Genomic DNA, 26,404 nt, shown 5'->3' with positions numbered 1-26,404 from the left:
TTAGGTAAAAAAAAAAAATTCTAATATGTAAATGGGTCCGCGAGGCGAGTCTGTGTCTAGCATATGTGGACCCAGACCCAGACCCGACCCACGCTCTTCGGGACCCAGACCCGACCTGGACCCATTGGGTCTAAAATTTCTAGACCCAGACCCTTATAAATGGGTCGGGTCCTGGCGGGTCTAGGTCGGGTCCAGGACCCATTGCCATCCCTAAACTCAAGTCATGATGCAAACTCAAAAGGAATTCAATTTCCTATTTCAAGCGGCAACACATATCACAATTGTATCATAAAAATCCAAATTCGTGTATTATAATAATATAATTTTTTTTTTTTACATTAAGTTTCTATTCTTACATTATTATCTTAAGATCATAAACTGCTCACGTACCTACATCTTAATAATAGAGATTCTACAACTTTTAAAGACATACCTCTAAAGTACTCTAAACTTTTCATATAGAAATATGATTAGCTTATTTACATTTTTGCATCTATGGTCTTATGAAAATGGGCCCGGGTAACCTAATAAGGAGGAGAAAAGTTTGACCCACTTACAAGCTAGGAGGTTCCTTCCTAAAACCAATTAGTAATAGGGGGAGTAATAATGATTTATTCTCTCATTTTTCTCCAATGTGAAACACTCACAAATGGACTTTCAATGAATTTCAACACTTGCAAGTTACAAGAAGTCAAGAAGTGCTTATAAAATCTCATTTTAAGTGGATAGAGATTCCAGCGATGATCTTAAACAAGTACAGCACGGATAGGCATTAAGAACCGTAGTCATTTTGAAATATGTGCAACACACGGCAGCCCTCCAAAGTCCAAACACAAAAGGAAACTACAAAAGAGACAAACTTTCTTGATTTGCAGTCCCCCTTTTCTTTTCTACAGTGCCATAACAATGTATTCATGCCATTTGTGAAATTTCTTGTACCATTTTTCTCCCAACAAACAAACTCACAGACACCCCATTAATCTTAATTAAAATTAAGTTACTCCTCCATTTCTATATCATTTAGTTCTCCTTTTAACCAAAAAATTGAGCAAATCAATCTCTTTCTTCCTCAGTGAGAAGATGCAGAGGTTATTAGCATTAAGGAGGACACTCTCTTCTGCAATATGGAAAAACCCAACTCATTCTGCTCCTTTCTCTACCTCTCTCCTTTTTGATGATACCGAAAATCAGGTTTTTTTTAAACTTAATTCGTACCTTTCTCAAATTTTCTGATTTTCCTTGTTTTATGAATTTATTTACTAAATTTAGTAGAAGTTTATTTTGTTGCTTTGCCTGTAATTTTTCCTGTAGTTTTTTTTTTTTTTTATAAATTTATTGAGATGAATTTGGAGAGCTGAGTTAAAATTGGATTTTGCAATAAAAGTGATTTTTTTAAAGTGGGTTTAAAATGTTTAATTTCTTGCTCTTATTTGAGGAATATGGTCTAAAATTAACAATGTATCTTTGTTTTTGTTCTTCATGTTTATAGTTCAAGGAAAGTGTTGCGCAATTTGCACAAGAAAATATTGCTCCTCATGCAGAAAAGATTGATAAAACAAACTACTTTCCAAAGGTTGGTATGGGTCTATTAGGCTCTCTTCTCTTCAACTTTTTGATTTATTTTTGCGGAATTTAACTTTTTTTTGGCAGAATTAGGTCCTGTTTAGTTCAACATAGAATAAAAATATTCAGTAGAACCAGCAAAATCCAGTAAACTGCACAGAAGGGCAACACTAAGAATTAGTAAAAATCACAATAAGTAAATATAAGTTTTAATAAGTAAAATAAATTTGTAGTTCAGTAATCAGGTGAAGTGAACAGATCATTAACTTATCTTTGTTGAGCTTATTTTGGGAACTTAACTTATTATTGTTGAACTTAGCTTATTGAGTCTTTCTTGGTAGGATGTGAACCTATGGAAACTCATGGGAGACTTCAATCTTCATGGAATTACGGCACCAGGTGCGTATTTTTCTGTTATATTACGCCCTTAATTAGAACTGGTGGAATTTAAAATGTGTAATATTGACTGTTGACGACAAGATGAACTTGTTTATTGAAGATATCTAACTGTAAAATTTTGTAAGCAGATAGTTCCGATAAGAATTAGCTTCGGTAATTCCTGTTTAGTTTAGCGAATTGGGTGATGGCGAATTTTCCCATACGTTGCTCTTGAACTCGGCTGCATTTAACTAGATCTCTTCGCACTTTGTTGTTGATAATAAGAACTCTTACTAGTGTAGATCAGAAATCCTGATTCCAGCAGGTCTATTGATCATATTATTCATATATCTATGTATTCAACTTGAATTTCCCATACGTTGCTCTTGAACTCGGCTGCATTTAACTAGATCTCTTCGCACTTTGTTGTTGATAATAAGAACTCTTACTAGTGTAGATCAGAAATCCTGATTCCAGCAGGTCTATTGATCATATTATTCATATATCTATGTATTCAACTTGAATTTTAAATTCTTTGCCTTCTGTGATAACATGGTCAACCTAGAGTTCTTCATTCCTGTCGCCATAATCTGATTGACTGAGGGTCTTTTCTACCCGTCCTACGTCATATCGTAAGGCTTTTATTTGAACTGCATTCCACTAGTGTCTGTGGCCGCCCGCTCTAAAACAAGTGGTTAGTCTTTTCCCCTGTAGTAGTGCTATGTGCTGTGCTTGACTTGTGCTCTATATTCTTTTGATCTGATGCCTACAAATCTATTTGCACAACGTCTAAAAGATTATCTTTGTGTATGTGACCATGTCAATATGTCATTAGTACATCATACATATTTCTGTATTCTTTTTCATTTGCCACATGGTCTCACCCTTTGCTATTATTTGTTGATAGTTAGAGTTATATTCTATGTCTGACCAAGGCTAGATTGTAATATTGGGCTTTTGATGAGTTATATCAAAGTATCAAACTATAGGTGTAGAACTTAGAATTTTGAAAATCGGTAAAAGACAATAAGAATAATTGTCATAGGTAAATCAACCTGTCAAGACTCAAGAATAATATCATAGAAAAATGGCTATTAAGAGTCTCTGATTGTCAAACAAAAATTCATTCTTTTCTGTATAACAACTAGGGTCCAAAGGAAACAACCATTGCAAATGGAGGCATAAGGCGACATGCATCTCAAACCCCCCCCCCCCTCCCTCCTCCCCCTAGCTCAACAGGCAGAGGCACAATCCCCTCCCCCTAGCTCAATAGGCAGAGGCACAATGGGACAGTATCTTATGTGAGGTAGTCAAGCCCTGGTGAGGATCCAGTCATCCAACCCTTGAATTTGGATGTATCTTCAAGTTTTTGTTTGCTTGCTGTATTTATATTGTATGCCTCCGTATCTACTGCTTGAACCATCTTCATTGGTTTAAACACTGTTGCTGCTATAGGTTTTTAGACGTTCTTGTTTTATCCTTGAGGTGCATTTTCGACAGAGGAGTAGCTTCTCGATTCTATTATATTATTTGTTCTTTCAAATTGTAGGCTCAACCATCCAACTTGGTAAATTTCAGTTCATAGATAACTCTTTGTTTCTTAACCTAATTTTTTTGCTAGCTTTTCTGAAACATCTAGTTGAATTGATACTGTTACACTTTTTCCTGGCATGATATCAGTTGAATTGATTTAATATTTTGTTACAGAGGAGTATGGTGGCCTCGGCCTTGGCTATCTTTACCACTGTATTGCAATGGAAGAAATCAGTCGTGCTTCTGGTTCAGTAGGGCTGTCATATGGAGCTCACTCTAATCTTTGTATTAATCAGCTAGTAAGTCCAAGAATTGATAATTTGAATACTATATACATATATACGCTATGCGACTTTGTCAGGAAAGTGTCATTTTTCAGGTGAGGAATGGAAATCCTGCTCAGAAGCAGAAATACTTGCCGAAGGTATGACACTCAAGTTGTGCTCTATTGGGTCATTGGGCTAATCTTTCTGATGCTGCAGTCTTATTGATTCCTAACGTTAAAAAAAAATGGTTCCTAGTTATATTCCTGCTGATTAATATGCCTGCTCAGCAGTATATGAATTGCAGGAAGATCCAAGAAGTACACCTTTGCATTTCTGATATGTGAGGTGTAACTGTGTAAGAGGCATTTGACCATATCTGTGCCAGTGCGAGTTCATTTCCTTGAGAGAAGGATTTCCGAACTTCTCCTTGTACCAAATAAAATCTGTGCAAGTTCATGTGACACGTGGCTATTGTCAATATTGAGGGACTTTTCTGAAGGTGGAGGGGGGGAGTTGGGGCAGGGAGCCAGTTTCCATTGTTGAATGCAGTTTGTATTTGCACAAAGGAATTCAGTTGTCATGACTTATGAGAGTGTTGCTATTGTGCGCTTTTGTGCATTTCTTCCGAGCTTGGACCACCCTAGACCGAGCCCATATATTACAAATTTTGAATTAACTACTTCATAATATTAGAAATTTTGAATTAGAATCACATCTAGTCTAACTCCTGAGAGAATCTTTCCAGCATCATCATTCTTGTAAGCTGTAACTGTTTTCTGATACATTAAATGTCTGCTGTACATGAAGCTTATCAGTGGAGACCACGTTGGAGCTTTGGCAATGAGTGAACCAAATTGTAATATTTCTTCACTCTTTCCTTCCATTCTCCGCTGATAGGAAAATCTTTCAGTTATTGTAATCACCAGAACACAGTTTCATTAACCTGGTACTTGTCCCTCAATTCCCCTTCCTGCCTGTGTTTTTGCAGCTGGCTCAGATGTTGTTAGTATGAAATGTAGAGCTGATCGTGTTGATGGTGGCTACATGCTAAATGGGAACAAAATGTGGTGCACAAATGGACCAACTGCTCAAACACTGGTTCGTACATTTTCTTCCCATCAACTTATACGACACAATATATTTTGCCATTTATGCAAGGATTTGTGTGGGTGTCTCTGTCTGTCTTTATATATGCAGATGAGGATGTACACACACATGTGCAATATGTATTTATGTGTATGTCAATAGTTATGCATCAGAGTTGCGTTTCTTGAAAAGCTTCTCGCCTGATGAAGCCATACACTTTCAATGGACGATTTACCAATTTCCCGGAATTGAATTATTGGGAATATATATCAGGTCTTGCTCTAAATTATCCCTAAGTAGGGCCATATTTTTAAAATTATCCCAGACTAAAGAGTTAAAATAACTCTAATTACTTATCAATAACCACCCTCCCACCAGTAACATAATTAACTATCTGAAATTTATATCTTGAATCTTGATATTGAACACCTAAAATTAGCTTTGACGTAACTTTAGCAGAACTACAAAACTTTACACAAACCCCTCTCAAGTTTGATATCCCGACCCTCCATGCTTCTCTCTTACCACCCACCGCTATCCCAACCCACACAACAACAACCAATACCAGCAATCAACAAGCAACAACAACCAACCACTGATACCACCCATCAACTACCAACATCAGCCAGGGACGCCACCAATCTCGTCACCTTATCTTCATCCTCTCTCTTCGTGACCATACAACCACCATCTACCACAACCCAATGAACTACCAAAACATCACCATCTTCTTCAAGCCTTTTACCCCTCACCATTTTCGACAACCATGTGGTGTGAATCAGACATGGGCACCACCAATCTCATCACCTTACCTTCATCTCCTGTCTTCATGACCATATAACCACCATCTAGCACAAGGCTTTTACCCTCACCATTTTCGACCACTATGTGGTATGAGTTAGATGCTAATGCAGATTTCTCAACTCACGAACATAACAACTATAATGAGAATTCAAATGGAAAGACTGAGATTAAGTACAATTTAAATGAAGAAGAAGAAGAGAGATATATATTGATTGTATAAGCAAAGAAAAGGATAACAAGGTCCTAAGCACTTTGAGCTGCGCAGGCTCTCCCACAATTCCAAAAGGACCCAGAATTCTGAAAGGAAATTTCAATATCAACATGACCTTCTCTCTTTACTTGTCTCCCTTACCATAAACTAACACTGATCCTGTGAGTGCCACCTCATCAATATTCTAACTGAATTTCAGAGTGTGTTGCCATTCCTATCCTTCGAGTGTTGCCTATCATATATGATCGTGATAGAGTATAATTCTATTCCTGGGGCCTCAACCAAAAGCTTAAGCTGATAGTTGAGGCCCCAGGAATAGATTTATACTCTATCAGATCGCAATAAGTGGCCTTCGAGCAACTGAGTCGTTGCACCATGCTTTAGTACCAAATTGCCACTCTTCCAACCGCCACCCAACACCACCACTAAATCGTAGCAAGAGTGAGTAGAGATAGAGGGAAATAATCAATTACCTCACACCAGAGACAATTCTGAACAAAACCAAGGTTAAACTTGACCCTTGGTGGTCCTAATTGACCATTGAGGTTGAACCTCTAATTGATTTTTGTCCAATAAATCTTTGATGTTTCAGTTGCGGGTGGTTTATGGAATAATAGCTCTACTAAAGGGTGGTTCCGATTAGCCAATTTTATATTGAAAGTAGCATACTTCATAGTATGCATGTGGTTAATTTACTTAATTGTATAAGAAATAGTTCTATCAAAAATTGCAGGTTGTCGATTGTACATACTACATAGTGGACAAAGTATCTTCTGAATACAGCATAACAAAATTGGCTCATTGTCTCTTTTACGTGATAGTTTTACTTATAATGCATGTTATTGTTTCCCTGAAATTGTTTAGGTGATCATTGTCTGTAACGAACTAGCGAAGAGAAGCTAAACATGAGATTGCCATAGATTTTACCCTTAATATTCATTTCACAATACAATATATTCATCTATATTTTAAGTAAGTACATAGATAATCTAAGAAAGCATGGAGAAGCTGAAATATCTTTTGGCTACACGATGTAGCACGACTAAGCTCTGAAACATTGTGTTACACAGTGATGCTGAGTCTAAATTTGATTTACTGATGGATGTATAATTTCATATAAAGATGTGAAATGGGTATTAACATGGCAATGAGCCGTGCCTAGGAACTAAAATGTTGGAGGTAGTGATTCCTATATTGCTGACAATTTTTATTGACAGCGAATCTGAGAAAGCTTCTATAAAACTTTGCTTTTCTCTCCTGCCATGGGTGACACATGTTAGGCCACAAATCCGTCCAAAACAATTCTTGAAACAAAACATGTGTATCGGCATAATATTTCACATTGACCTTATTGTTCTATAATTTGAAATCTCTTGTTTGACTTAAGGTTTCCATTTTTTACAACAAAATAAATAAGTTAACATTCTTTTATAATATAACGAGACATCTTGTTGCGGCAGATTGTTTATGCAAAAACCGACATGGCAGCGCACACCAAAGGAATCACTGCATTCATTATCGAAAAGGGATTCCCCGGGTACTAGGTTGCAGAATTTTTTTATTCAGTTTGCAATTATTTTATTTATTTTTTTTTTTTTTTGAAATGTTGCAATTATTTTTATATTGTTCTCCTTTAGATCTTTACCAAAGCCTGATTGAATCCTGGATCACCCAGTTAATCCATTCACCCACTTGCAAGTCTATTTGATGTTGCAGGGAAAGTTTTTAGGGCCAGTGGCATCATGTCTCATCTTATAATCTCATTACTCATTACGATGATGACTATCCTTTAGATCTGAAACTCGTAGTAAATCTCTTGAACCATCAACTTGCATGTTTCGGTCAATGACTATCGATAAAACCATTGTCTTTGATGGTTTTAATTATCATTTGTTTATACATAGTATCAATATAAGTTTTTTAAAATATCGTGCATCATGAATGAAAGGACGTAGCCAAACTGCCAAAAACCAATTCAAACAAGGTCATAAAATATCACTGTTTTTATAAATAGAAATGTCCTTAGGATTAAATTACAAATCAACGAAGGATGTCTTAGTCTTAACAAACTTACTAGTTTGTTTAGTTCCAGAGAAAGCTATTCCTTGCTTCTCTTCTTAAATCTCTATGAGTTTTTGAGGAGGTGAACTGATACTAATTTTAGTATGCCAGAGAAACAAAGAATCACAGATGAGAATGAAGAGAATCTAGGGAGGGAGAAGAAAAGAACGGATCTATGACAGATGTCTGATAAGGAAACCAAGAACAAGAGGGAAGAGAATATATAAAGGGATCTAGGAGAGAAGAAAAATAAAAGATTGTGAAGGACATTAAAAGGTATAACAACTTCATGGGAGGTAGTAGAGCATCAGTAGAGAGAATGAAGAACTATCTTTTCAGAGTAGCTAAAGAGGTCCTAGGAGAATCTAACGAAAAAATAGTGCCTGAGGAACACAACATGGTGGAATGAGGACATAGAAAGACTGGTTAAGAAGAAAAGAGAATGCAACTTAGGATATGAAGGAGACGGAAAAAAAATATTACTCCATACTCTTCCCATATTTGTTGCAATAGTTTGATCGACACTTGCCGTCTTGCCAATATACAACTTTGACCATTAATTTATCTAATTATTCATTAATAAAAATCCTAAATAGTTGATATATAGTATACATTTGAGATAAATCTTAGGTTATCCTATATACTAACACTTATTTCTACATATGAGTTAAAAATTATGGTCAAAGTGAAACATGTGAATGGTGGAAAAGTCAAATGGTTGCAACTAATACCAAAAGGAGAGTGTAGAACTTCCAGAGGAGTGACAGAGATTTCCTTAGTACGATGAGGCTATAAATCACAAATCTGTATTAACTATTAAGTCCCTTCCTCTTAGTAGTAATAGATGAAATCATATGTCTTATCCAAGATGACCTACTGTCGTGTATGATTTTTGCACACGATATTGTATTAGTGGAATAAACTAAAGACAAGGTTAATCTTAAATTGGAGCAATGAAAGCAACCATTGGGACCTCACAGGGTTTTGGCCTTTTGGGCTCGTTTGGAGCAAAGTTCAACTATATTGAATGTGAAGTAGTCAATCAAGTATGTAGTGACATTTGGATGGTAAGGAGTTGCTCATAAGTTGCACCTTAGGTCGATTTCAAAAGGAATAAAGATTTTGACCAAGACGTGACTCATATACGATAGAGTGACTCAAATGAAGAGAAGTTGTGACAGTACTCTACTCCTAAGATTCAAAGGAAAAACTATAGGTTAACTATTGGACCGGTGTTATTATATGAGTCCAAGTGTTGGACATTTAGGAAGAATATGCTAGGAATGTGGTGTTGTAGAGATGTGCATATAGAGATGGATGTGTGAAAACATATTAAGAGATATAATCTGAAATGAAGATAATCAAAAGAAGGTTGAAGTTGGTGATACTGTGGACAAATGAAAGAGAACTGGTTAGGGTGGTTTGGACATGTGAGGATAGAGATGTTAATTGGATGATGCACTGGTTAGGCTAGTGCGGGACTACGGAAATGAATATTTTAGAATAAGTCAGGGAGGCCAAAGAGAACTAACTTGATAAAGGGTGTTAAGAGTGATACGAAGAAACTAGGTTTGTGTAAGCACATATTAGTTGACAGGATAGGAAGGAATCTGTGCGGACAACTAGCTGAGGTAGAACCTTAGGTTCATGTAGGCGACCTCAACTCACCCGATCCTATTGAGATTAAGGCTTTATTGTTGTTGTTGCAGAGGCAATTCCATTAGAACAGAGCATAATAATTTTGAAACCTTTATGGATGATGACTTTGACGTCTGTGCTCTTCCTTTCATTCTTGGCGCACTCCGTCATGTTTATGGATTTAGACTTCCTTTCATTCTTGAATTTAGACTTCCTTTCATTCTTGGCGCACTCCGTCATGTTTATGGATGATGACTTTGACGTCTGTGCTCTTCCTATAGCTTATGGATTATACAAGGCTCTTTTGAGGACAAATATTAGCCTATGGATGCTGACTTTGATTTCTGGGTGCTGCCTATTGCCTAAGCTATGTACAGGGGTCTCTCGCTAAGGACAGATAGCTTGTGTCTATAGGTATCTGAAAGAGATCACATTAGTCAGATTTTTGATTGAAAAGTGTCTGTTAGAAGTCACTATATGTTCTCAACTATGTGTACTCTTTTTCATTATGCAAACTACAATGCAGTCTTCTGTTAGTTGTAGCTGATAGATGGAAATAGATAATTGAGTAATTACACAAAAGAAAGGGGATCTTCTGAATTGTATAGTTATTATCTTATCTTTTCACAGTCTCAATTGATATTTTTTCCTATTTACATGAACTGCAGATTCAGCACTGCCCAAAAACTAGACAAACTGGGAATGCGAGGAAGTGACACGTATGTGTTAAATGAACTTCCTGAAAATCTCATGTTCGTGATTCAGTCTCATGTATATTGCTGTGTTGATCCTTTGTGTTGGATTGCAAAATATCTTGCAGATGTGAACTTGTTTTCGAGAATTGCTTTGTGCCTCAGGATAACGTGCTTGGGGAGGAAGGAAAAGGTGAAACTTATACTCGTTTATGCTGCTTTATAATTTTGGCTAAATGCAGCTTTCACATGATCTTGGCAGCTCAAGTCATGTATCTTTTTAGAAGGCGTGTGTAAGGACTAAGGGTATCTAAAGCATTGCAAATCATATAGCAGCAGAAAAGAAGCTGATCCTTAGATCTGTATTACAATGTTGATGATTGACTGGGCAGAAAAGATTTCTGTTGAAATAATTTTTTACTGAAAAGAATGTTTCACTTGGACAATAGATTTACCATCTTAAAGTGCTTACTTTTTGGAGAAATAGATCTCAATAGATTCTTGTGAGTGTGTTTTAAGCGAAGGATCTCAATACATTATTGGCTTGGTCTCACCAAGTAGCTACTCTGATTATTGATCCTTTCTGGCTTGTTCAAGGAGGGGACTGCCTAGGCAAATTGGAGATAGTCGCTGTTATTCATTTTATTGGGTATATGCTATTGCCATCAGCATTTGTGAAGAATGGGCTGTTGACTTTTCAGCTAGTCCGTTTTGTTAATACCGGACCTCTTGATCATGGTCGTTAATAAGTATTTTAGAATTTGGTTTGGTCATCTTAATCTATATTACCGCTATTTCTTTTCAGTCTACATACTTTCCTTTTTGACGTGTTTCTTTTCTACACACTACTGCTTTTTATATTTTTGGAACATGTCCCATATATCTTCTCCTCTTTTTCCACCTAGGTGGTCCACTTTTTGATATAATAACCCACCATAAATTTTCTCTCTCCACCATTTTAGTTTCTCTTTCTCGCTTATCAGTTTCTCTCAGTTTTAGACTTCCTTCTCGGTTCTCCCCCAAAGTGAAGTGAGTAAATTTAAAAATACCAGAGGGAGTACTAGATATTTTAGTTTTGGTGGATGGGTACATCTACATGGAACTATCCAGATTTTGGAATGAATGGGACTATCTTGAATATTATCTCTGGATAGAGGAGCATCTCATAAAAGCATGCAGGCTGCAGCAATGATGCTTTGCCTTTGTCAACTTTCATCATGTTTCATCTCTACTTTTTCCTGCTTTAGGCAAAGCAGAGAAGTCAGAATGTTGAGTTCCTGCGACATTGCCAGCGAAGTTTCCTTCTTTCCCAATTACATTTTATTCAGGAGTTTGTAATTGAGTTAGAACCGATTTGTTGTTTTTATAAGGATCCTCAAGTTTTATGTTCTTTTTGGTTATTTAATATATAATCCTTGTCTACTATTTGGGCTTTGGAGTGCCTATGAGAAATATGGGAAAGTAAACTTCGATAGTGGTTTGTGCTGTACTTGAAACCTACTTATTTGGGCTTGGATAAGCACCAAAATGGGGTGAACCCTTCATAGGCAAAGTTACAATGTGAACTTTTGCATATCTTATCAACAGACTTACAGTCATTAGAGAGGCTCCTCATAGTTTTTCCAATATCTTAATCAGTTTTTGTTGCATATTGGCTAACATTGTTCTCTGATCTCTCTACCAGGGGTATATGTTATGATGTCAGGGCTAGACTTGGAGAGGCTTGTTTTGGCATCTGGCCCTCTTGGTATTATGCAAGCTTGCCTTGATGTTGTTCTTCCTTATGTTAGACAGAGAGAACAGTTTGGGCGTCCAATTGGTCAATTTCAGTTCATACAGGTCCTTTTTGTGGCATGCTTAAGTAATTAGTCATTAAATTTTATAGCTGTAGGACTTTCGGTTCAAAGATCCTGACTGTAAGTTGATTCGCGGATGCAGGGGAAGGTTGCTGACATGTATACTTCCCTGCAGTCATCAAGGTAACTTTTTAAGCAAACTGATGAGTCTCCATCTGCATGAGCATTGAGAAGAGGTTTGGAGAAAACACATCTCTTTAATGATCTTCTGCCTTGTACAGGTCATATGTGTACTCTGTGGCAAGAGATTGTGACAGTGGGCAAGTTGACCCAAAGGTGCACATAGATCTTGCTTCTCAATGTTTTTCACTTTTAATTACCTGGAAGCCTTCTCATTTTTTTTTTTCCATTACTCAAATTGAAACTGTAATCAGTCTTTTGCTGAGAATGTTTGTCTTTCTTGATTGGGGACCTAATTAATTACTGAAGGAATATGCCTATCAACCACACTGCTGATTCAGTGATTCTTTTTTTGAACAGTAAAAAGAAATGTATCAGTGCAATAATTTGCAATTGTGTATGACAACTGCTATGCTCCTTTTTTTTTTTTACAACCATCCATATTAGAAGAAAGAAGAAATTCAGTACATTTTAGAAGAAGAATACGATGGAATCATTCTACATGGATAGAAAAAGAGGACTCTTGAATTGTATTGGTAGTACAATCCTCTTTTTGTGTTATAAATTTGCTGGTTGATGCTCTGACTTTAGGACACTTAGCCTGCCATGATGTCTTGTTCCCATGGAAAGGATCCTGTTGGATCTGAGGTTGAACTTGTTGCCTGGAAAATAGCCAGAAGACTCTAGAGCATCCAATTTCACCATAGGAGTATGTTTCATAAGTGTCTGTAATAGCTGCTTAGTTGCTTCCTGTATTTGAATAGATCTGAGCTTTCAGAATAGTGGTCATGGCCCAGATTTTCTAACCATTGAATACCTAATAATAATATCAAATCGGAATCACCCACATCTAGGGGTAAATAACCTTCAATATCATCAATTCTTTGTAAATTTGATAACACTGATTTATACGCTAACCTTGACCCTCACTGATAAAGATCTAAAACAATATTCATCTGCAATCAGTGCCATGACCCTGTACTGCTTGTTAATTGTATGTAGCTAGATAAAGTAGTGCATCGCTCTTGAATATATCGTTACCATCACATCATGATTCACATCATTCCCTTGAATTATTCCTTGCATCTTGAGTGCTTTTGGTGTTGTTATTCCTATATCCGAGTTCAGCAAGATCTCTGGCTATATAGGTTCAGGAATGGCATCTCATATTCCTTCACCTCTGGTATGCCAGGGGTGGGGTCTGGTTCCTCTCTGTCGTCATAATTGGCCGACAATACACTCGGCCTTCCTCTGACAAAGGTGGCCATTGCTCTATATGTTGTCGTGGCGGAAGCGTAAGACCTTCTCTCTCTGTTTTTGCTGCTCTTTCTTACCGAGCCGTCGAATTCTGCCGACCGGTCTTCTACCTGAACTTTCTGTGTAGCTCTAGAATGGACGAGAGTCATGGAGTTCCTGGACCAATAGAGAAACTTTTTGCTCGGATTTGTGTAGAAGTGGGAGGAGTAGGGTTTATGAGATGGGTAATAGTTGTTGGTGTGGTATTAGAGGCTGGGTCAAAGAACGGTTGATCCAAATTTTTTATACTAGCTTGCACCCCCTCTGAGCCGCTCCTAGTCAAAACTTTGTTCTGTCTCTTCAATAAATCCCCCCTGCCACAAGAGCCGCCCTCATGACCACCTCCAAATCCTTTCCCTTTTTCCCGAAATTGTATTTACCACCCTGGCTGATAATACTTCAAATTTCTCGTTCTGATTCCATCATTAGCTGTTTTGACCCAACGTATTCTTTGGTTGGTTCATTTTCTGGGGTTTGAAGGTGGTAAGTGAAGCTCTTAGTTACCCCTTGAAATTTCTTTGGACTCTCTCTCATCTGGGTGATCATAATATTTTGTTTCGAACATAGTCTCGTGATTACCCCTTCCAATGAAATGTCCACTCCAAGCTTTTTGTGATCTGGTCTACTGAAGATCGTTCTCTTTGGCAGTGTTAATGACAGGATATGGAGGCTTGCAGTCCGTCTCACTCTTTTTCCAGTTGCTCAATTCGCTGCTCACTGGAAGGTGCTATGGTGGTGCCATAATTTTGACCCAACGCTAGATCGAACTTGTTCTGGTACCAGGTCTGCTGTAAACTAGTCTGCGAAATGGGGCCGAATTTATAATGTTAAGGAGAAAATAAAAGAAAGAGAAGGAGAAGAAGAGGAAGAGGATAAGAAGTATGTTTGCATTGATAGATCAATGTGACTTCACCATTGCAAACTACCCACTTTTGCGAATGTAGGAGTCTCTTTAACAAGCTAATAACAATCTAACAATCTTCTGTATACCATTCTCCCTTCTTACTGCCTTATTTATACCACCAAAGTAACAATTATACATATTTCTCCTTTCTCAATCCGTCTTTGGACTAACTTCTGCCAGCTGGCTGAAGTGCTTTACCTCAGTTTATTGTTACCAACTCTTCAAACAATTCCTTTATTGCCCTTGCCTCCTCTTCTCATATAAGGAATCATTAGTTTATATGTGCATTGGTTCCTTGCATGTAGCACTTGGTTGGTATAGTACAAGCATGGAATTAAAACTCTCAAGTTCTGTTACAGAACGGCCGTTCTGTAACGGATTTTGGATTTTTCGTTCCACAAAATTCCGTTACGGAACACCATAATAAAAATCACATATTTCTCGCCGCATTGTCCGTTCCATAATGCGAACTCGCCGCGTCAGAACGCTTTTATCCCCGTTACATATGTTCTTTCCAAACATTGGCCAAAAATAAATAAATTTAATTATATAGCAGATGTAACATGATATTCTGATAGATATGATTATATTATGTTGTAATAGTGCTTCATAAAACAATGCAAGTGAGGTTAGAACATATTAATGTGATTTGTAAAAAAAATTCACGCTGCGTCGGCCACGAAACGTTCTATTTCCTCGTTACTTCCCGCGACGACGCAACCGTTCCCGCGACCGCGTTTTCCCCCCCTGAGTACAAGTGTATGACAGTGGGCATGAATATTTTAATGGCATGTGAGTTGAAGCAAAGTACATCTTTCTAGCCTAATTCCATCTGTAAAGTTGCAGAGGCACCGTATCTGTCAATTTTTTCTGTATGCAATGGTATACCAGGAATTAATGCAGCTACATGTCTTATCTATTGTATTCCTCTACATATAGTGATTCCCTTTTGTAATGTCGAATTATTTTGTCAATGTACATGAATTACCCACCTCGTCAATTCTGCCAGCAATCTCAAATTCTGTCCCTTTTTTCCCTGTTCTTGCTTTTCTTTAGATATCTCAGTTCATCCTAATGATTTAAGCAGATGACAAGAGCTATTTTCTACCCCTTTTAATGCTTGCAGGACTGCGCTGGAGTTATACTATGTGCTGCTGAAAGGGCTACACAAGTTGCACTACAGGTAAATGGCTCTCTTTTGTGTTTGTACCTTAGACATCTAGGTGTCATCTTTATTGTTTGCAGTTTGCACATTAATTTGGATATTGTAACGCTGGGGTCTTTATATAATGTCAATACGAACTTGTGGTCCAACACAAGTTGAAAATGTTTTGGTCAGGAACAACCATTTTCTAATGTTGTAACTGAAGCAACTCCTGTAAATGACCAGAACCGAATTAACCTATCTGATCCACCTATTGGCCATCAATTTCCCCAATCACACAACAATGTCAAAAAATATGACTTGGAATCTTGGCATGAAGAAGTTAAGTGACTAGGCTATCACACACCTAATCAAAAATAAATCCTACATATGCTTCTAACTATGTAGATGAGCAACGGAGAAAGTTACACTATTGTAACTGAAATAATAATATTAAACTAACAAGATAATAAGTTGGATTGAAGAACTAGACGAATTGCAGTGATAAATTTGAAGATTTAAGATAATGAAAGACTAGGGAATTGGATCACTATGTATGCAATTGAAGATTTTATGAACAATGGCACAAACCCAATAATCAAAATTAATAAGGGCACTTAGAATTTCTCTCGAACATTACCTCCCTCAAAGATCACCAAGCTCTCTCGCATAGTCATAGTTCTATGCCTACTATTGAAAGCCTATACAAAATCATACCTTTCGGTCTATAATTTTGAATTTGCAATAATTATCAAACCGGTTTGGCCTTACTTGAAGTCACAAGAATAACTCAAATGATAGTAAATAGAAAGATTTGAAGTAATTACTTCATTCAATTAATCCTACTTTGCATATATAGATACTTAGGCTATGTTTAGTTCACCTGAAATTTTCTGATCTGAACTTATCTGATCTGAACTTATTTTTTCTGATCTGATCTGATCTGAACTGATCTGATTTACAAGATCTTATCTTTTATAAAATATATTATTACTTTGTAAATCATTATTATGCAATACATTATAAGATCTTCTTTATAGGATTACTATTATTATCATTTTATTTCTATTACAACTTTTAGACAACTTTTATTATTATTAATAATAATTATTATTATCATTATTATAAGAACAACAATAATAATTATAATCATAATTATTATTATTACTAAAAATAATTATATAACTCAAGTCATTATTTTATAAGAGCACTTATACAATGTTTCACACTTTCCCTTAAAAAAAAGTTTCACACTTGAGAAGTCGGCAAACTCAACTCTTTTTTTCCATATAAAATAAATAAAGATATACAAACAACTATGACTTGAGCAAAAAATAAATAAATATCGTGCAACTTCAAATAGCTAAAGTGATTTGGAATTCGGTAGGAAGAGGTATACCGAATCTAAATTTATAATTTGTATCTCACACTTAGCTTAGCTTATTTTGAAATGTAATCCGAACTTAGTAGTTTCGTTGTCATGAATTTGAGATATCATATTTTATATATTTCTTATTTTTGCGTCAATCTTATGTTCTTAACACGTGGCTTTTAATTTTCTATTATTTAATAACAACAAAATAACTTAATATAATAATAACAATGACATTTATAATGGTAACAAGATTAATAATAATTACCAATATTAATAATTAATAAGACAACAACAACAATAATAATTCTTTTGAACAAATGTACTAGTAAATAATAATACTCCCTTTGTATTTTTTTATCTTTCTCACTTAGAATCTTGACACTATTCACAATTAGAGATAATCTTTTAGATTTTTCTCAATATATAAGAAAAAATATAGTCATGTGGGGTCTTGTTTGATTCGTCTCAATGAGTACTTTATTAATATTCAATTATTATAATTTTTATTAATATGTAGTGAAAGATATTTAATAATAATGAGTTTTTAAATATAAGCATGATATGATCTGAACTGATCTGATCTGATCTGATCTGAACTTATTTTTTCTGATCTGATCTGATCTGATCTGATTAGATCTGAAATAAGCAAAAATAAGGTGAACTGAACATAGCCTTAAATCCCTATAAATTGAATTTCTTACTCATAATTGGGGCAAAAATTATCACAATTAAATAAGCAAACATGATCAATGATAGAGAATGATGAGAGAAGAGAGAATACCTATTGAAGAACGAATCTTGGAAGCAATCAAACCTCTATTGAGTACTTCAATGTAATTGGAATGATAGTAGAAAACTAGGATTCTTGATATAGGAAAATAATAGAAAAGTGCTGGAAAATAAGATTCCTTAAACTCTAAAATACCTATTAACACCTAACAGCTAATAGGGGTTATTTAAGTAATAAAAGAGTTAACAATATAATAGAAAGTAAGTTGTTGGGTAGCTTGCACTATAGTTTAGGGTATTGCTTGATGGCACAATGCAAGGGCCGCCTGATTGAGCGCGCTTTAAAAGCTCCTCATAAAACCCACAATACATTTTGCCTGATGACACAGTGCAGATCCGCGATATCGAGTGACCTTCCGTAATGCGAGCAGTGCGGGGTTCTGCACTACAAGGCCCAAAACAAAACCACTTAATAGTGGCACTATAGGACAAATTTCGCCCTATGGGTGAGTGCAAGACGACCCTTAGGCCCTTTCTTCAACCTCGTAGTTCTCCGAGGCCTGGGGAGTCATGGGACATGCGGAATCTTCTACTAGAAGCTTCAAAACTTATCCGCTTCCTTCTGCCAATTGCAAAGTGATAGTGATAGGGGAAAAATTCCTCCTAAATCTACAACTCAACACCAAAACAACAAACCACAACTAAACAGCGAAAGTTAATGGAAAATGGCTCCTAAGAGCATGGTTAAAATGGTCCAGAAAAATAGGGAAATAACCGTATACAAAATTAACACATCATTAAGCCCTGAAAATTTTGGAAGCTTCATTCCTTCTGTGTGCACGCCAAATTAGCTAAGAAGTGTACTAATCTTGTTTCATTGATCCACTTTTTCTTTGGTGCTCTTTATCTTGTTATTGAATCTCATTCTCCTGGTACAATTTTACCTAAAAGACGTTCATGATAAAGGTAACTCAAATGCCATAGATGGAGAACCCGTGGACCCAAAAGGTAAAAAGGTTGTATACTTAACTGTGGAATTTTAGATCCGGTCTATGAGGATCTTTCATCTATCATTGCCCTGGTGAAGTTGCATTTGTCAGGAGGTGTGTTCAACCTTTATATTATCTATGCATGATTATCAGAAACCTTTACGCCTTCAATCAGATTTGTTTACTTACCAACTAAGACGGCACCATCGTTCTCATTCAATCAAACTATAAAATCATCACCTTCAGGCTCTACCTTTTGACTGTTAAAAGCCTGTGCAACTGTTGAAAGCATCGTATCTAGTCTTCTTGAGAAGTAAAGGGTTCCAGTGCGTCTACATTAGGTTGCGTGATATGACTCAATACAAGGTTAAAGATGCCGTTGTGAAGAGATTTGGAAAATCAACTTACAAAAGATGTTTTTTACTCTACACTGAGGACTGAGAGGGTAGTCTCCCAAATAGTAACTCCATGAATAAACTCTTATTGCTCCACTATTTTATTTTTTCAACCCCGAATATATACCTTTACGATATTCTCCAGGAAGGCTTCCTCATCTGTGGCAGCCCTCTTAAGAGATTATTACTCTCCATCTCAGAGTAATAGTGGAACCTCCCACATTTGAGTGTCTCGCTACAGTTGTGACACTACTAAAAATGGCAATGGCGTAGAAATATTTTGTTAATTTGCTCCCCGTTCGTGGTCCCTGCCATCTCCTTTCCAATCTACCTTTCTAATAAATATAGTATGAATAGCCTATCTCTCTTCTTTGAAATCCCATCATATCTACTTTTACATAAGAAATGCCCCACAAGCTAGCTCTCCTAAAACTGTGTGCAAATCTAGTGCTGTGATGACTGAGATGAAGAAATATTATCAATTTTATTTACTACTTCATACAGATGAATGGTTTGATATTTCTGACATACCGTTTTGCCTTTTACAGGCCATACAATGTCTTGGAGGTAATGGTTATGTGAATGAGTATTCGACAGGGCGTCTGCTTCGAGATGCCAAATTATATGAGATTGGCGCAGGAACCAGTGAGATAAGGAGAATGATCATTGGCCGTGAGTTATTCAAGGAGGAATGAACACTGCTGGGTGGTTAACAATGAAGCATCAGTGGTTTTTAATGGCAGTGAAGTTCTTGGACTCCAGTAGACCTTGTGAGGATATCGATGCTGCAGTCTTCCGTCACCGGCTGACACTGATACACATACACTTATCATGTACAGATTCTGTAAATCATCATACAAGTGTAGTGTCAAAGTGCTCTATTTAATCCGACCCAACATTTGACATTATTCATAGAGATTAAACATGTGAATCAATTTAATCATAAACATAGGAGCATTTTAATAAAATCTAATTTGGCTACAAAAACAAAGTTCCAAATGTAAAGTTTTCTTCTTCATGCTCCTCTCTTTCTTGAGTTCCTTCTAAAATTCGTGCAATTGTGTTTTTGGAGTAAGTATTGGGGTGCAAAAGCCCAAATCTTATTAGGTGGGATAAGATTTTTCTTGCCAAAGATTAGCTCCATTTCTGACCATTTATGGGAAAAGCGTGAGAAATGGGACCCCTTATCGCTTATATGATTAGAATATAATTAGATAGACTACCAATTTCTGTGTCAATATAACAAGTCTTACTACATTAAAGAGGCTTGAATTTAGTTTCCAAAACCAACAAGAATACTGTAGATAAAAAAATCAGGAAAAAAAATTACAAACAAGTCTCATTTATCTTAGATAAAATTCATCTAGAAAATAGGAACATTAACAAGAACGCAAAAAACTTACCCAAGTCATTGAAGATGAAGTAACCATGATTCCAGATTATTTTTTTATTTTCGCCTTTTATTTTATTGTCTGCCAAAAATTAGAACTTTGCCGGAGGGGGGGGGGGAGGCAGGGAAATAAAATGCGAACAGATATACACTCAAATTATCAAAATTTCGAACCTAATAATTGTGAGAAAAATAAGAAGAAAGAATGGAAATTGGTGAGATATAAAATTCATAGAAGGAGCTTTATATATATGTATCCCGTCAGAAATTTTAATACAAAATAGCCATTTTTGAAGAAAAGTATCTTCAATTGTGAAGATCAATTAGAGAATTGAGAGATGGACTAAGCATGGAAATTGGGAACGAAAATATTTAAAATGTTGAGATTTTCAAAATATGGAAAATTGAAAAGAATAGTTCAAGAATATAATTTATTCTTGGAACCTGTCAAAAAAAAAAAATTAATCTTGGAAATTTTCTAAAATTTAATTTGGTATGGAACGATTTTGAGAGAAACAAGGAGTATGGAATTTTGATGATTTATAAAGGAAGGTTGAAGAAGAAGATATGGAGTCACAATCACAACTCATGAGTGGCTTTTCTTTCCTCTTTCAAGTGAGTTTTTATCTTGGGCTTTTTCAGCAGTTACCCCTGTGGTTTTTCAAAATTCATGGGGTACCCCTAATTTTAAAAAAATGCACCAGATACCCTTAATATTTCAATAAAATTCACGAAATGTCTTTAATGACTAACAGTGTTAAGTTTCCGTTAGTCATAAACCCTAATTAACCCTTGAACCCTAACCCTAACCCTTAAGCCCTAATCCTAATCTCCTAACACCTCACCCCTACCTTAACCATCCAACCACCCCCTCCGCCACCCACGCAACCCCCACCCCTCCGCCACCCACGCAGCCCCCACCCCTCCCCCACCACCCCCGTCAAATTCCCCCTCCCCACCCCACCACCCCGTCGAATCCCCCTCCCCGCCCCACCACCCCGTCAAATCCCCCCTCCCCACCCCCACTACCCCCGTCAAATTCCCCATCCCCACCCCACCCCACCCCCATCTCTCCTCCTTCATCATTGATAATTTCGAAAAATGATTTCGAAAAATGATTTCAAAAATGATTTCGAAAATTGAATTCGTAAACTGATTGCGAAAATAGTTGCGAAAATTGTTCGTTGGTCGTGGTCTAGGATGATGAGCGGCGGTAGGTAATGAGCGGTGGTAGGTGACGCGGTGGTGACGTTGTGGTGCATGGTGAGGTTTTAAGAAGGAGGGTGGTTTTATGGTGGGCTAAGGAGGTGGGTTTCGGGGGAAGAGTGGGAAAATCGACGGGGGAGGTGGGTTTCGGGGGAGGAGTGGGGAAATCGGGGAGGGGGCTGCTGCAGGGGGTGGGGGAGGGGGAGGGGGAGGGGAGGTGGTGGTGATCGGGTGGTGGGGTTGCTGCAGGTGGTGAGGGAGGGAGAGGGGAGGTGGTGGTGGAGGTTGGGTGGTGGGGTTAGAGTTTGAAGTTATGGGGTTAGGTTAGGGTTAGAAATTAGGGTTTAGTTAGTTAATTAGGATTAAATTAGGGATAGAAGGGTTAATTAACCCTAATGACTAACGAAAACTTGACACCGTTAGTCATTAAGGGCATTTCATACATTTTACCCCTAAATTAAGAGTACCTGGTGCATTTTTTTAAAATTAGGGGTACCCCAAGAATTTTGAAAAACTACAGGTGTGCCTGGTGAAAAAACTGTTTTATCTTTTATATAATGGATTTTTTAACAAGAATAATACAAACTTTTGCTCGTTTAATTGCAATAATACAAATTTTTGATTATTTTTTAATAATACAAAATTTTGATCAAAATTCCTCCAGTAGGGCAATGCCAGTTGTTAACTTGTTATAGGAGGTAACAAGCTGAGGTGGTTTGGGTGGGTGAGGATTGGGGTAGGAGGGAGAAAGAAGAAAGATCATTTTGTAATTTCTTATGACTTGTTTTACCGATTACAAGTCAACTTGACCTACTGGAGGAATTTTGATATAAAGTTTGTATTATTATAAAATAATCAAAAGTATATGTATTATTGCGAGAGAACGGGCAAAAGTTTGTATTGTTGTAGTTAAAAAATCCTTTTATAAATGAATCAAAAGCTTTGAAGGAATTCGGGCTTGCTTTTCTTGGACCCTAGGCAAGCGCCCCTCCTGCCCAGCCCCAAGGACGGGTCTGCCAAAGATCTGGGAGGGTAAAGATTTCAAAAAGCTATCATAATAACAAAGCCCTTCAAATGAATTTACTATGGAAATTACTCGCTCAACTTTCAAATATCTAAGTCCAACTTGTTAATCGTATATATTAAGAACGATCATTTTCTCATTATGAAAATTCCCTATTGGGCTTCCTGGCCGCAATGAACACGGTCAATGTAATGTTGTTCTCTTTTCATGAAGGGATTGAGAGGGGTTGTTGTGGATGGGCACTTATTTCCTTCTGGAATGATATTTGGGGTATTCTCATCCCATTAGAGACCGCGTAAACCCCCCCCCCCCTTATCTGTGCGATTTATTATTTAAGGATGTCATCTCTCTCTCTAATTCGTAAAATGTCCCATTCCTCTCTTCTTTTCTCCCCCCAATATTATTGATTGTATAACTAGTATTTTTCTCCTCTCTTCAGGATTTCCTATTAAACGTGTTTAGAGGTTGTCTCACAATAGTTGTTATATAGTCAAGTTTGGGGCTCAACAGGTCCAGGAATTCGATACAGTAGAGAAGGAATTTTCTCTTGGATATGGGATCTCGATCCCCCACCTCCCACCAATGTCGCCAATATTTTGTGGAAACTTTTTAGTGAGGACCCTCTCGACCAAATCTAGTCTAGAGAAATGTTATATTTTTCTTCGGTAGGAATGCGTCGTTTGTGATTCAGCAGTGGAGACTTTTTCTCATATCTTTTTGAGTTGTAATTTTTCCATGGATGTCTTGATGTGTTGCAGAGAAATTTGTTGTCTACCTTCTTTTCCCCTTTTTCTCGATCTGGTCATTATGGTGATATTATATTCATGATTAATTCGGTGTTAGATAAGTCCTCAATGGCCAAAGTCACCCTTTTTTTGGTGTTCCATTCGGTATATTAGAAAGCAAATTATTGCATGATGAATCATTCTCTCTTAGGACCATGTGTTTTTATCAGTGGGTTTAGACCTCCTTCATTGTGCAGTGTCTGACTATTTCTTTTGTGGGTCGTAAAGTGGTTATGGTAAAGGTGTCCGGTGTCCCCCGCAGTCTGTCTATAAGATTAATTTTTGATGACTCTAAACTCTCGAATCGAGACGCTGCCTTAGGCTCTGTTATTCGAAACACCTTAAGCGAGATGATCTCGGTGCTAGCTCTTTGAGCTCCAATGCTAGTATTTTGTAGGCTGAAGCTTGAGCTACTCGTGAAGGCATTCTGTGTGTCGTCAGTTTAAATCTTGAGAATATTAAAAGGGACAATAATAATCAGATTATTAGTGCTTTGAATTCTGTGGTGCATTAATTCTCTTCTTGCAAATGATGGCCAAGGAGTGCAATTTCTTTTCGCAAGTTCGATTTCATCATGTTCGTTAGGATGGCAATAGGACAACATGTTATGGCTATAAAGGATCTTTACACCCCCTTCACTCATTTACTTCTTCCCTCCTTATGATATCGATTTTCCCCTCCTTCGTAAGGATATTTTAGGCCGGCCTCTTAATAGAGGTTGTTGAACCTAGTTTTCCTTGCCTTGTATATTATAAAAATCAGTTTCATGATATGAATTTATGCTACATTGACATGTCATGTGCATGTCAAATGAATAATACCGCAACCTTCTCTTTCTTTCTTCATCTGCTTTAAGCTCTTTTGAATCGTTGTGTTGGGGTAGCCACTTTGTATTCTATTCAGTGGTAAGCCTCATTTGATCCTTTTCTTTGTATTACAATTTAAAAAATGTTTTATTTGCACGACATTAATATAATTAGTTTTATGCTTTTCCTTCCTTTCTCTTTTATTCTTTTACTAGAAAAACACTAAAAAAAACTATAGGAAACCAAAAATTTTCCAATATTGGAGAGATTCGGAAGGAAAAAGCATAATCTTCTCTCCCTTTCCTTCCTCCCCCGCCCCTTTCTTCTTACTCCCCCACCCTCTCCCCTTCCCCTCCAATATTGCAATTCAAACAAAATGTTAATATTAATGGTCAAATCGTTTATTTGAGTCTAATATGTTTTTAGAGGGTGTTTGGTATGGGAAAATTTGATTTAGGAAACATATTCAAATGAGGGATTGTATTTCTAATAGTTTGGTATGGGTGTTAAGTAACAAATACCGCTTATGATGGAATCATAATCCCCTCATTTGTTACCATTATCAAACCAGTGGAAACAATTACGTTTCCTTCCTTAACATAAATCTTTTAATTGTTTTCAATCCACCAGGATACCAAACAACTATTAAGGTAACAATTATTATTTCATTTCCCCCCCCCCCATATCTAAATCATTTCCATTCCGTTTACATTGATTATACCAAATGCCCCGGTAATGTTGCAGCGAAGAACATCAATCCACAAGTACAGATCAACAAGGGGGGGAAAAGTAAAGCCTTTAGTTAGATTGAAAATAGATAGGAGATTCGTATTTAGGAAGATCCTTGAAACTGATTTACAAGGTGGAACGATTCTAGTAATATTTAGATAAATGACAACGTTAATCTAAAATTATTGAGAAACGCTTCTAAACTCTAAATTTATTCCTAATCTGCAGTTGATAACAAATAAGCAAAGCTCTTGCAATCTCATAGAAAAAAGAGGAACTTCTAGTCCAAATTTATTGTCCACGTTTTTTTGAAAGTGTTCTAATTTGTGCATAGGGCTGACAGAAAACTACAAGATTTAAGATTAAGGTAATACAACTCTTGGAATCTTCAAAGAACCTGATTGAATGAATGAATGGTGATAACTGGTAATTAATAAAAGGTAGCGAATCACAATATCACAATTCATTGTAACAGTAGTATTAGAGTAATATTGTATGTAAAAGGATAGTATGGACTTTTACTAGTCGTAGGCCTGTATTATAAACAATATATATATATATATATATATATATATATATATATATATATATAAAATGCGAAGGTTAACATAATCAGGTTAAAACAATTATTCTCCAAACTTGTACATGGTATCACAGCCTAGGTTTTTCTTAAAAAAAATTTCCTTTCACCACCATGGCTCTTTCGACCACCGCTTGTGCCACCACGGCTGCCCTTACGCAGCCCCTACCAGCACGTGAGTCTGCCGTCATGCCTCCCGTCGCTGCTGCCATTTCGTAGCACTACGTTGCTTTCTTTTTCTTGCAGCCTTTGTCTGCTGCCGGGGCCAGTTCACCGTCTTTCTTCGGCTTCTCATCGGCGCTGCTCAACGCCACCTCGCCCTCCTCCTCGTCGCGCACACCGTCGCGTTTCCCGACGGGCTTCCCCTCTGCGTCCGTCGTGCCGACCACTAGCGTCGTCCAACCGATTTCACCAGCTCTCTCGTCGTCGATTTTTGCTTTATCGCAAATATCCGCTCCTAATCTCAGTAATTTGGTAATTATTACTCTCTCTCCTCTCCTAAGGATTATTTGTTGTGGAAAACTCAAATTACTTGTTTGCTTCTTTCCCATAAACTGCTTGGTATGGTTGAAGGCGCTTTTTAATTCCCCCTGCTACTGTTATTGATGATCATGGTGTTTCGCTTCCTAATGCTCAATTCTATGAATATTTGTGTGTTGATCAACAAATAAAATCCTGAATTTTTGCGACGTTGTCTCGTGATGTTTTTGTTGATGTGCATGATTTAACCACCTTTGTGGAAATTTGGAATCGTTTGCAAAATAGATTTATGCATGCTAGTATGGCTCGTTCTATAGAATTGAAAGGTCACCTTACTCGTATTAAGAAGAGTGATTCTCATACT

At 36.9% G+C, this 26,404-nt stretch overlaps 1 protein-coding gene across 2 annotated transcripts; it reads left to right on the top strand.

The window, feature by feature from the left end:
- Positions 1–795: 795 nt before the first annotated feature.
- Positions 796–20,058, top strand: LOC104903261 (isovaleryl-CoA dehydrogenase, mitochondrial). Of its 2 annotated transcripts, XM_010691276.4 has the most exons (15): positions 798–1,191; positions 1,490–1,573; positions 1,905–1,962; positions 3,649–3,773; positions 3,854–3,898; positions 4,548–4,596; positions 4,729–4,838; positions 7,302–7,378; positions 10,209–10,259; positions 10,361–10,425; positions 11,917–12,071; positions 12,171–12,211; positions 12,310–12,364; positions 15,535–15,591; positions 19,589–20,058. In XM_010691276.4, the coding sequence occupies exons 1-15, from the start codon at positions 1,081–1,083 to the stop codon at positions 19,733–19,735; spliced, it is 1,230 nt and encodes a 409-aa protein (XP_010689578.2). In that variant the 5' UTR covers positions 798–1,080; the 3' UTR covers positions 19,736–20,058. The 2 variants fall into 2 exon arrangements, with proteins under 2 accessions (XP_048491873.1, XP_010689578.2); XM_048635916.1 differs by lacking the exon at positions 12,310–12,364 and having other exon boundaries at positions 796–1,191.
- Positions 20,059–26,404: the final 6,346 nt, after the last annotated feature.

Source organism: Beta vulgaris, chromosome 9 (assembly GCF_026745355.1).
Source record: "Beta vulgaris subsp. vulgaris cultivar EL10 chromosome 9, EL10.2, whole genome shotgun sequence".
Taxonomy (NCBI): Eukaryota; Viridiplantae; Streptophyta; class Magnoliopsida; order Caryophyllales; family Amaranthaceae; genus Beta; species Beta vulgaris.
This window is presented reverse-complemented; position numbering and strand designations above follow the sequence as displayed.